The sequence below is a fragment of the Macaca mulatta genome, chromosome 1 (genome assembly GCF_049350105.2).
Source record: "Macaca mulatta isolate MMU2019108-1 chromosome 1, T2T-MMU8v2.0, whole genome shotgun sequence".
NCBI lineage: Eukaryota > Metazoa > Chordata > Mammalia > Primates > Cercopithecidae > Macaca > Macaca mulatta.
This window is the reverse complement of record NC_133406.1, coordinates 32,474,607-32,487,694: the sequence shown is the minus strand read 5'-3', so window position 1 is coordinate 32,487,694 and position 13,088 is coordinate 32,474,607. Positions and strand designations below refer to the sequence as shown.

General features: G+C 41.7%; 1 protein-coding gene across 1 annotated transcript; it reads left to right on the top strand.

Annotated features, from left to right (window-relative positions):
- Positions 1-3,671: 3,671 nt before the first annotated feature.
- MRPS14 (mitochondrial ribosomal protein S14) lies at positions 3,672-12,737 on the top strand. The gene is made up of 3 exons (XM_001104412.5): positions 3,672-3,743; positions 8,502-8,660; positions 12,332-12,737. The coding sequence occupies exons 1-3, from the start codon at positions 3,699-3,701 to the stop codon at positions 12,512-12,514; spliced, it is 387 nt and encodes a 128-aa protein (XP_001104412.1). The 5' UTR covers positions 3,672-3,698; the 3' UTR covers positions 12,515-12,737.
- The last annotated feature ends 351 nt before the right edge of the window (positions 12,738-13,088 follow it).

The following is a 13,088-nucleotide window of genomic DNA, read 5'->3' as shown; positions in this document are numbered from 1 at the left end:
TATTCATTAGAATGGCATGAAATCCATACATTAATCAATTGATACATTTTATAAGTCAGAATTCTGTGACAACAGTCAGGCCTTTATCCTGAGCCATCCATCACTCCTCCAGAAGACAACATGGAGAGAGGATTAAGAGCATCTGCCTTAAGCCGAGGCGGGCGGATCACGAGGTCAGGAGATCAAGAACATCCTGGCTAACACGGTGAAACCCTGTCTCTACCAAAAAATTCAAAAAAATTAGCCTGGCAAGGTGGCGGGCGCCTGTAGTCCCAGCTACTCAGGAGGCTGAGGCAGGAGAATGGCGAGAACCCGGGAGGCAGAGCTTGCAGTGAGCCGAGATCGCGCCACTGCGCTCCAGCCTGGGTGACAAAGCAAGACTCCACCACAAAAAAAAAAAACAAAAAAAAAAACAAAAAAAGAGCATCTGCCTTAACGTTCTTAGCTCAGCTGGCTTGGCAAGTTACCTAACCTCTCTATGCCTCAATTTCATTATCTATGCAATCATTTTTATAATTTAATTAGGCCTAGAAAATAGCAACTATAAACATCTCTTACAATCGAACTTAAAAATAATTAACTCTTAAATTTTATTTTATCCACCCAAAAACTACTTTTAAGCCTCCAAAGGAAAGAATATAAGGAAAAACCAAAGGTAATATAACCGTCCTTGGTAGATAGCTCCACTCGTGTCCAAATCTACAATCCCCAGTGGAATTACAAGTATCAGAAGGGCTGGGATGTTTTTTCAGTCTCCGACCTGACACATACTTACACACTCGGACATAATAGGCATTTAGTAAATATTTTCTGAATGATTAAGTGAATTATGATGGTTCTCCTGATTCTAATATTCCAGGACAGTAAAGACAAGAGCCTTTCCTACATTCTGTTAAGTGGCCAGAGAGAATCAGACTCCTTGGGAAAATTCAAGGTAAACCGAGACTTCTTTAGGTCCTGCCAAGTGGCCCATACACTAAGGGAGGAGGGCACATTGCAGGATCTGGGGGGAAATCTTAGGCTGTTTTAAAAAACCAATTCAATTAAAGAAGACCCTGGAGTCTTGTCTCAGTATCTCAGAGTTTCCTGCCTCACTCACACCATTAGGTTGTTTTAATCTCTTCTTAAAGTGAAAAATGGCCTAACAAGATCCGAATGCTGCTTAAGATATTTGTTCATAGCATTATTCACAACAGCTAAAAGGTGTAGGTAAAGCAAGTGTTAATGACAGAGAAACAAAATGTAGTGTAGCCAAACAATGGAATATTACTGAGCCATAAAAAGGAATGAAGTGCTGAGACATGCTGCAGCATGGATAAACCCTGAAGATGTTATAAGTGAAAGAAGCCAGTCACAAAAAGACAAAACACTGCACGATTCCACTTATATGAGCTATGTAGAGTAGTTGAATTTATAGGGACAAAAAGAAGAACGGTGGTTGCCAGGAGCTGAAGGGAAGGGGGAATGGGGAGTTATTGTTTAATGGTACAGTGTTTTAGTTTTGGAAGATACAAAGTTTTGGAGATGGGCGGTGATGACGGTTGCGCAGCAGTGTGACGGTACTTAATGCCACTGAATTGTACACTTAAAATGGTGAAGATGGGAAAATTTATGTTATGTATATTGTATCACAATTTTTAGAAAAAAGTTAGTAATGCTGTTTAAAGATGCTTTCAGAAGTTGTAGATAGCTGAATATGTGGAGGTTTCTGGAGGGTGGCCCCACCAGGAAAGGGCATTGAAGCTCCAAGTCCCATCCCCTGTACCTTCTCCCACACCTCTCTTCCAACTGACTGTTCATCTATATCCTTTTTAGTTTTTTTTTTTTTTTTTTTTTGGTCTTGCTGTATTGCCAAGGCTGGAGTGTAGTGATGCAATCTCGGCTCACTACAACCTCTGCCTCCTGGATTCAAGAGATTCTCCTGCCTCAGCCTCCCAAGTAGGTGGGATTACAGGGACCTGCCGCTGCACCCGGCTAATTTTTGTATTTTTAGCAGAGACTGGGTTTCACCCATGTTGGCCAGGCTGGGCTTGAACTCCTGACCTCAAGTGATCCACCTGTCTCAGCCTCCCAAAGTGCTGGAATTACAGGTGTGAGCCACCATGCTCAGCCCATTTTTTAATATCCTTCATAAAACCAGTAAAAAGCCAGCAGGGGGGCACCAGCAGCTTCCAGGGCATGAACATCTCCACCACCCAGAAGAGTTCTGGATCCTGGGCTACCTCTTCATCGAACAGTATTTTGCCATCTTTGAAAGGGCAAACCATCAGATTGGCCTAACTCCCGTGGCTTAGTCTAAGTCTTTCTGACCACTTTCCAGGAAGATCTGGCCTAAGTCCTGTGCCCACTGTAGATGTATATAATTCTCCTGACTGTTCTTCCTATGAGATTGTAGAGGTGGACTCTTGCCCCTGTTCCTGGTCACACCAAAAAGGTAGAATTAAATCATAACCTACAACAGCAACAAAAAAGATGCTTTCAGAACTAGTATTCCAGAAAGTAAGAAAAGACCAGAGTGCACAGAGCTAGCTCACCTATTTCATGACCTGATGATAGAAGATGAGCCCAGCTGTGGGGAGGGAGAGAAGGGTATTACACGGGTTTGAATTAGGAACAGATGCCTGCCTGAGGCCAGTCTAGTTTTCTGATTCTATCACAACAGGGACTCATGTTATGTTTACCAGCCAGCTGGCCTGTCAGACCCTCCCCATCCATTAGATATGGTCTAATACATTTGAACCTCTAAAGAAAAGAGTCTACATTCAGCTCTCCTTCCTCCCAGAAGGCTCCTGTGTAGCAATGCAGATGTAATTAGCACATGGGCATCGCTCCACTTCATCCACCAACACATCAAAGACACGGGTACTTGCCAAGGTAATACATGCTCCTCCATACTCTTCTATCAGAACGGTAGGTGCGTGGTACTTGCCTTACATCCATACAAAGGAAAGTGGCCCCTCTAAGGGTTCATCCCAGAGGAAGGACAGCGGCTCTAAAGACGACCTGAAGGTTAGTTTCCTGCATAACAAAGTGAAAACAGCAGTTTTTAAATGGCAATGCCTCTACCAAGGACAAACATAATGTTTACGTCCTTTTAACCTAAAATCCCAATACAGATAATATATATACCCAGACATACAAATGAACTATCTTTATCATTGCCATCATCAACGTCATCACCACACCACCATTATAGTGGAGAAAAGGGAGAGATTTGCAGGATCTATAGGAGAGATGGCAGAGGAGGAGGAGGTGGCAATAATTTCTAGGTTTCTACCCTAAACCGAGTGGAGTATATAGGAGGTGCATGTTGGGCGGAACCGAGAATGCAGTGGAAGAGAAATTGGTGACGGCCGACTAGGTAAAGGCGGAAGGAAAGGAGGAGGGCAGAGACATAGGTAGTTTAAGAGGGTGTGTAAAACGGAAGGAAGAGCTGCAACACACGAGGAACGTCGGCTGCGCCATCACAATCAACGCGACGCCTTCGGATTTGTCATTTGCCCAAGTACCATGAACTATCGCGAGAGCTCAGATCCCAAAACTAACTCCACTTTCCTGTAGGCCATTCCCACCCGCCTCCTCTCCTCGCCCCGCCCCGCCCCACCCCGCCCCAGGCGACCCAGGCCCCGCCCCTCGTGTCCTAGGCTATTCGGCAGTGTCAATAAAGTTGCAGCGCTTTGTAGTTTGCGGCGGACAACATGGCGGCCTTCATGCTGGGCTCGCTGCTTCGGACGTTCAAGCAGGTCAGGCTCCTACCTTTATCCACACCGCTACCCCTCACCCCTGAATCTCGTAACTCACGGGTCCCCCACGACTCTGCCATCTGTAGTGCTCAGTGAGGACTAGTCCAGGGGTTCTCCCTCCGCCCTCTTCCCCGCTTGGGCTTGGTTCAGGGGAGGTCCGAGCTGCAGATGTCAATTTGGTTTTCGTAAGCATATAACTAACTGGTATTGAAAGATGTGAGATTGACTCCGATTTATAAGAGAGTGAGTAGATGGGAGACGAGTTACGAGGATTGAGCCTTCAGAGACTTCTAACGTTAAGAGATGAGACCCGTGCAAAGGAGACTGAAAGGGGCTGTCAGCTAGGGAGGTGGAAAACTAGGGGAGTGGGATGGCCGGGAAGCAAAGGATGACAGAATTTCAAAGTGTAAGGAGTGAGCAACTCTGCTCAAAGTTGATAAATCAATTAAAAAGAAGTGCTGAGAATTGGCTGACGAGTTTAGCAATGTGAAGGTTGTTGGAACCTTAATCACAGGTGTTCTGATGATGTTATGGAGACGAAAACGTTCTAGAGAATAGGAGGAAAGAAATTGGAGTATAGATAAGCCTTTAAAGGAGGTTTGCTGTAAAGGAGAACAAAAAAACTTGGGTCAATAACGGGGGCGGCGGGGGGTTGTTTTAACATGGCAGGGAAAACAGCATGTTTGTGTATGAAAGGGAAAGATCCAGTAGTATTAAAAATTGATTATGTAGAAGAGGGAAGAATTGCTAGAGCTGTACCTTTATGTAGGTAAGAGGCAATGGAGGCTGGTTCGAGTGCAGTGATGTTTAAAACTAATTGACACAACCAGATACAGATTTATTTGTTCCTTCTCCACTCCCACTGCTTCACTTGACTAGCCGTAAAAATACCAAAAACATTTAAAAAAAAAAAAAAAAAAAAAAAAAAGCGATGGGGTCTTGTGCATGAAGTCATGAAGTATGATCTTAGGAACTTGGACAGTTCATCTGTAGCAGTGTTGTCCATAGAAATATGTGAACCACATGTGTAATTTAAAATTTTTCTAGTAGCCACATTTAAAAAGTAAGAAGTAGATGAAATTAAGTTTAATATAATATTTAACCAGGTATATCTGAAATATTGTGGTTCCAAACATGGAATCAATATAACAATGACATATGAAATAGTTACATTCTTTTCTTCATACTAGATTTTCAAACACTTAAAGCATATCTCAGTTTGGATGATAAATTTCCCATAATTAAAATGGAAAATATAGTTCTACCAAAATAATAAAGTTGTTTAATGTTTACAATGCTTTGGTTTTTAATTTTAAATTAATTAAAATAATTACATTCCCCAGTTGTACTAGTTATATTACAAGTGTTTAATACCCCTATGTGGTTAGCGGCTACTCTGTTGGACAGAGTGGATCTCTGATAACAGGAGGGAATGTAGAACATATGATACAGATGCTAGTAAGTGAGTCACTGTGATGGTGAGCATTTATAGAAATGCTCTTTTGATTTCTTCTAATTTTATAATTAAGGAGAAGGTGAAGTCATCAGCTGAGTGTGAGGATGTGGGAGCAAGTGTCAGAGATTTAAGGGGAAAGAGACCATGTAAAAGAGTTGGAAATGGACAGAAGGAATGGTCAGGAGAATTGGAGTAAGTACAGAGAAGTGAGAGAGAGGCCAGAGAGTTGATGGTGTATACAAGAGAACATTGTATTTATAGAACAAAGGAATTCAGGCTGGGTGAGAGAGGACGAAAGGAAATCAAAAGCTGAGTGAAAAAAGTGAAAAATGGTAGGATCAATGGATTGAAAGTCCCAGAAGCATTGTTACTGGGGTGTTAGAAGGAGCAAGCTAGAAAGAAGTGATAGAGAATGAGATATACAAAGTGAGATAATGGAGAACTTGCACTAATTAATAATAAAATACCCACGACATGGGCATGGAATTGAATAGTTAAACAAGAGTAACAAAAATCGTTGAAGGAGAGGTGTTAAGAGATCAGAGTGATTAGGGTATAATTTCATGTATGTTGAAATCACCAGGAATTAAGATAGCAAGAATATTGGAGAGAGTGACAGTAAGCCAGGATCCAAAATCGTGGAAAAATGAAAGGGAGTGGCAGGGGCTTTGGTAGATGACTGTAATGATGAGAGGTAGTGGAAGGTAGTAAGCCCAATGGCATGAGTCAAAGCCAGGAGCTTTCAGGAAGGAAGGAGAACTGCAAGTTGCAATGAAGAGCAAGGAAGACACTTACCTATCCCAACTCTAGGCCCAGTAATGGAAGAAAAAGGAGCTACAGGAAAAGCTGTGAGGAGGGATTTAAAATTTGGCCAGAGCGAAAGGTGAAGGAGATGTTAAGAGAAGTTGAGAATTTAAAAGATTTTGATGGTAGACCATGGATTGAGAGGGCCCAGTGGAAAGGTTTTAGGAGCTGAAGAGGGGTAAGAGATGGGGGCAGGATAAGATGTGTACAGAGCAGAATAGATGCAGCCTTAATCTATAAAGCACCATTATAAGCTGGTAAGGAAATACACCACAGTAGAAATGTAAAGGACATAAAAGCATTCACAGAAGAAATACTGTAATAGGCCAATAAATATTTTATTTTAAAAGTGTATTACTTCCGGATTTCAAGACCAGCCTGACCAACATGGAGAAACCACATCTCTACTAAAAATACAAAATTAGCCGAACATGGTGGCGGGCGCCTGTAATCCCAGCTACTCGGGAGGCTGAGGCAGGAGAATCGGTTGAACCTGGGAGGCAGAGGTTGCAGTGAGCTGAGGTCATGCCATTGTACTCCAGCCTGGGCAACAAGAACAAAACTCTGTCTCAAAAAAAAAAAAAAAAAAAGTGTATTACTTTTCTAGTAAGAAAACAAGGTATGCAAAATAGAAAGAAAGACTATTTCATTCTTGAAAATTTGTTTTCTAGGAGAATTTGATTAGGAATACTTTGAAAAAGAATTCAAAGAAGAAATGCTTAATCTTGTTTTCTAAATCCCCTGTACCCTCAATTTCATAGGTAAAAGCAAACCTCACATTGCCCCTCAATGTGAATGGTTTCTTTCAGCCAGAATGATTTCTCCTTGATCTTATGAATATATCTTGTTCTTTTCTATGTTTTGTTTGGACAAACTAGCTTTTCTCCCCTCCCTTGTCCCCACTTTAGTCAAGATTCTGTCAACATTTCAAAGCCCGTGTTTCTGGGACAAGCATTTCCAGCCATGGTTACCAAGGCATTCACTGGACTCAGTCATATGCCACATCAATGTTTACATTCTATTCCTGCTTATCTTTTTTCCAAAAGGTGATTGCAGAATTGTTATATTTCCCCATGGAACTTTTGTTTAGTAATGTGAGCACTGAAGATGTTCAGTTTATCTTTTGTTAATAGACGGAAAAAATGTTGGCTTTCTATTTAAAGTATTCTTATTTTCAGTTTTATATTCTGCTATACATATAATTATTTTACAAACATCACTTATCAGAAGCCATCATTTTTCTATAGGGGCAATTTAATTAACGTGTAATATTTCCTCTGGTTTGAGAGAGACTTACGTTTCTTGCGATTTATACTCCCTTTGCCCATACTGTCAGTCAAAACTATAAATTATCACCATGAAAATGTGAGATAACAAGGAATATACTGTCTTATTGCTGGACAACTAGTGCTGAGAAGTATCAGGTCAGTGATAGTTTTAAAGTACCCTTTGACCTAGCAGTTTTGCTCCTAATAATTTATCCTCGTTGGCCACAGTGGCTCATTCCTGTAATCTCAGCACTTTGGGAGGCCAAGATGGATGGATCACTTGAGGTCAGGAGTTCAAGACCAGCCTGGCCAACATGGTGAAACCCCGTCTGTACTAAAAATACAAAAAACAAAAAATAGCCAGATGTTGTGGCGGGCACCTGTAGTCTGAGCTACTCAGGAGGCTGAGGCGTGAGAATTGCTTGAACCCGGGAGGCGTATGTTGCAGTGAGCCGAGATTGCGCCACTGCACTCCAGCCTGGGTGACAGAGCTAGATTCCATCTCAAAAAAGTAAAATAAATAAATAAATAATAATGTATCTTCAAGATATATAGGAATACATATGAAATGATTTCTAAGACATTATTCACTGTAGCATTGTTTATAATGATAAATAGTGAGGTCTGTCCAGCAATACGTGGCAGGTTAAATTATGATGCTTCTATATAGTGGATTATGCAATATGAAGAAAATGGGGAAGCTTTTTACATTCAGATATTGAAAGATCTCTAACGTATATTGTTAACTGAAAAGAGGGAATGAAAAATGGGAGGGGAGTGTATACAGACAAAATCTCTTGAGGGATATACAAGAAACTAGAAACAGTGGATACCTGTGGGGCATGGGAGTCACTGGGCAGGTGAGGAATGAGGTGCGGGGAGACTTTTCACTGTGTGTCTTTTTATACCTTTTCGATTTTTGAACCATTTGTACTTATTGGCCTAAGTACAGGTCGAACAGAATAATAAAAATTTCTGAAAATCTGTCTTTCACCTTCCAATACATATGTTATTGCATTATATTATTATGATTTTGACTTAATATACATCCATAAAACTTATTTATTCTGAATTAGGAAGTCTATTATCTTAAATTATTAAACTGATCTAAAACAACTCTTAAAAGAATACTAGGTCATAAATAGTGGCAGAAAGAGAATTGCAGGATTGAGGAACACTCAGAATGTGGGCCTGGCTATCCTTCACTGGTCCCTTGTCTCTGTCTTTCAGATGGTTCCTTCATCAGCTTCAGGCCAAGTTCGAAGTCACTATGTAGACTGGAGAATGTGGCGCGATGTGAAGAGACGAAAAATGGCCTATGAATACGCAGATGAGAGGCTACGTATTAATTCACTCAGGAAGAATACCATTTTGCCAAAAATTCTTCAGGTTAGCTAATTAAGATGAGTCCCTTTGTTCCACAAGATCCTTAACTCACATCAGATCGCTTTTGATACTGTTTGTTTTGACTTGGTATCAATATAATTTCTGGAGAATAAGATCCACATCAATATAAACAAATAGCCTTGAAACTGATTTTAGTGAGTTTCAAATTAAAGACTATTCATTCCTAACTAGCCTTTCAACTGTTTCATTATGCCAGCCTTAGAAAGTACTGGTAAACTGGGTGTTATTTTCACCTAAGGTCTCTCCCTGACTTCATCCCAATCTTGTTTTTTTTTTTTTTTTTTGAGATGGAGTCTCTCTCTGTCCCCCGGGCTGGAGTGCAATGGTGCAATCTCAGCTCACCGCAACCTCTGCTTCCCAGGTTAAAGCAATTCTCCTGCCTCAGTCTCCTAAGTAACTGGGATTACAGGCGCATGCCACCATGCCCAGCTAATTTTTGTATTTTTAGTAGAGACGGGGCTTCACCATGTTGGCCAGGCTGGTCTTGAACTCCTGACCTCGTGATCCACCCATCTGGGCCTCCCAAAGTGCTGGGATTACAGGCGTGAGCCAGTGCGCCCAGCCTCATCGCAATCTTTTAACTGGCAAGGCATTGGGAGGCATTGCTGATGTTGAAGGCTATGTGCCTAGCACACAGCCTAAACTGTTCCTTACCCAGTACCATTCTAAGCCTGTCTCCCTGAACTCCCTTGCCCACCTCTGTGTGCTGAAGTGCCTTTCCATTAAGGCTTACTTTCTTGTCATACTGCTTGGGTTGAATAAGAGGATGTCTACCCTGCTTGGCTTTCTGAAGCATAAAGCCCTGCACCTAAGTGGTGATGTAGCATATCTGCATTAAGCAGGCTTATTAGGGAGATGTAAATTAAACTCAAGGCCACTCAAGTTACTGAGAACTCAGATTTTAAAAAAACTACATTTAGAGAAGTTGACAGAATGATATACATCCTATTTATTACTATGGTTTCTTTTTAGTGTTGTCTGGATTAAGCCAGATGAGCAGAAAACTGAGGGCCTTGGACCACTGGGTTATGGCTTACACTAAAGTGGCATTAAGCTACTTTCCTACATTTAGGGAGTAATAAGAAGTGGCAGGCCAGGCACAGTGGCTCACACCTGTTATCCCAGCACTTTGGGAAGCCGAGGCGGACAGATCACCTGAGGTCAGGAGTTCAAGACCAGCCTGGCAAAACCCTGTCTCTACTGAAAATACAAAACTTAGATGGGTGCAAGTGGCACATACCTGTAATCCCAGCTACTTGGGAGGCTGAGGCAGGAGAATTGCTTGAACTTGGGAGGCAGAGGTTGCAGTGAACCGAGATCATGCCACTATACTCCAGCCTGGGTGACAGAGCAAGACTGTGTCTCAAAAAAAAAAAAAAAAAAATGGGGCCCCCAAGAATCTGAGCTCAAGACGTTGATCATAGAGGCAGGGAAGCAGGATGGTGGCTGCTTGGAGCTAGGAGGACTAGGGTGTATGGGAGGTATGGGGGACAGGGGGAAATCAGGAGATACTGGTCAAAGCGTGTACTTTCTGTTGTAAGATGAATCAATTCTGTGGAGCTAATGCACAGCACCGTGACTATAGTCAGTAGTACTGTATTGTGTACTTGAAATTGCTAAGAGAGTAGATCTGAAGTGTTCTTAACACACACACACAAAAGGTAATCTTGTGAGGTGAAGGATGCGTTCATTAGCTTCATTGTGGTAATCATTTCACAATGTGTATGTTCAGCAAATCATGACATCGTATGCCTTAAATATATGCAATTTTTATTTGTCAATTATACCTTAATACAGCTGGGGGTGTGTTGTTTGAGTACCTTTATGAAGACACCCAGAAGAAGTGTCTCTGGTATGACTAGCAGCAATAACTGTGCAGAGTCTGAATCATGTAAACTGATCATGGTTCTCTGCTGCCTGCTAAGTTTGTTACAAGTCAAATTTATGTCCCAGTTCTAACAAACTTACAGGCTTTCACAGCATGCACTTTTGTGTTCCTGAGGCTTTTATCTTTTCTGCTCTCATTTCTCTTTGCCCCAGTTTCCTCATTTGTAAACTGCCTTAAATCTTTCGGGAAACAAGGAGGAGTATGTATCAACCAACCAATCGATCAATCAATCAATCAGTAATTTCTAGCTATTCTTTAAAGTCCACCTCCATGAAACTTGGCTTCAATCTTCCTGCCCAGTCATTTCTTCTCTCCAGTTCCTTGTATAGCATTTATTGTTTACTACTCAATGGCTCAGTCATGTTGTTTTTTCGGTTTTTTTGTTTTGTTTTGTTTCATTTTGTTTTTGAGATGGGGTTTTGCTCTTGTTGCCCAGGCTGGAGTGCAGTGGCACGATCTCGGCTCACCACATCTGCCTCCTGGGTTCAAGCGATTCTCCTGCCTTAGCCTCCTGGCCAGCTGGGATTACAGGCATGCACCACCACACCCAGCTAATTTTGTCTTTTTAGTAAAAACGGGGTTTCTCTATGTTGGTCAGGCCGGTCACAAACTACCGACCTCAGGTGATCCGCCCGCCTCAGCCTCCCAAAGTGCTGGGATTACAGGCGTGAGCCACCGCGCCTGGCAATCATGTTGTTTTATGTAATTCTGTTAGTTCATAATGGTAACACATGCATAAGCTTTTGTGTTAATTTTTGGTTTGTATATACTTTCATTTAATTTGTGTTCTTTTAATGTGTTAATTATTTTGCTTGCACCACAGTCTAGCACAGGGTCCATCATACTTGTCAGCACACTTACCAGATTAAAGTGAATATTATGAACACTCACACTCTTGAACACATACATAGGAAGAAATCTCTACTGACAAAACCTGAGCCCTAGCTACTGCTGTAATCCCGCTTTTCTCTCCTCAACCATTTTGCCCTTACCTGATTCATCCTCTACCTTGCAAATGATTTTTTAAAAATATAAACCTCATCTGATCTCTCCCCTTTACTTCTCCAGTTGTCAGAATCTTTACCATAGACATCAGGGCTCCATGTGATACTCTCCTTCCTCCTTGTCTAGTCTTATCTCAAGCCATATTCCCTCCTATTTGATCATCAGCCCAGAGGTTTCAAACTTCTGTGATTCAAAAAACGTGAGGAGGCAACAGAAATACATTCACATACTTTACCAATGACTTAAACAAAAGTATGTAGCTGTACTATTCATATTCGCTGAAATCGGAAGATGAGACAGATGATCATCAAAGGTAGGATGGATAAATGAATTATGGTACTCATGCAATGAAAATTACCTGCCAGTAGCCGGGTGCGGTGGCTCACACCTGTAATCCTAGCACTTTGGGAGGCCGAGACAGGCAGATTGCCAGAGCTGAGTTTGAGACCAGCCTGGGCAACGTGGCGAAACCCCGTCTCTACTAAAAATACAAAATTTAGCTGAGTGTGGTAGTGCACACCTGTAATCTCAGCTACTTGGGAGGCTGAGGCAGGAGAATCACTTGAACCCAGGAGGCAGAGGTTGCAGTGAGCCGAGATTGTGACATTGCACAATCTGTCGCCCATAGCCTGGGTGACAGAGCGAGACTCTGTCTCAAAAAAAAAAAATAGGAAAAAAGAAAGTTAACTGCCAGTGAGAAGAAGCAAGATACATGTGCAACAATGTAATGTGATCTGTGTAATAATGTGATTTCCCTTAGGACGTGGCCGATGAAGAAATCGCTGCCCTCCCCCGGGATAGCTGTCCCGTTAGAATCAGGAATCGGTGTGTTATGACGTCCCGTCCGCGTGGTGTGAAGCGGCGCTGGAGGCTTAGTCGTATAGTCTTCCGTCACTTAGCTGACCACGGGCAACTTTCTGGGATCCAGCGAGCAATGTGGTAAATGAGCTCCAGAACCTATTGAGCTTGCAGGGAAGCCAGTTCCAGCAAGAAAAGATTTTTTTAATAGACCAAACCCTAAGCTCTACAGCGGCCCAGTACAGTTGTTTGGCCTACCTGATGCTATCTCTAAACTACTTTTAAAATGAAGAAATTTGGGTGTTTCATGTCAGTGAATTATCTTTTCTCTTGGACTTAATAAACATACTGTTCCATACATAGTGCAATGAGTAGTATAATAAATATTTTCTGTGAATATGTTTTTTATACCCTCCTTTTAAGTTTAATCTTTTAGTAACATATAAGGGTTTTTAAGAGCATTATTTCATAAAATGTTATACATAATCCAACTAATTGACATGTAGCTCATTTATGGCAGTTTGTAATCCTGGGCTAGCTTTCCTGACCTGCAGAGCTCCCCTTCCTATTATTGTTGGATAACACAGTAGATTGGATAGCAAGGCTGCTATTCTGGATTATCTAATGTTCCACTTCTTTGTGTGATGGCTGAACAAAAGAACCACTAAGTGTTTTCTTGTCCATCCTTAAGGGACTTTAAAACAAATTATGCCTCTTTA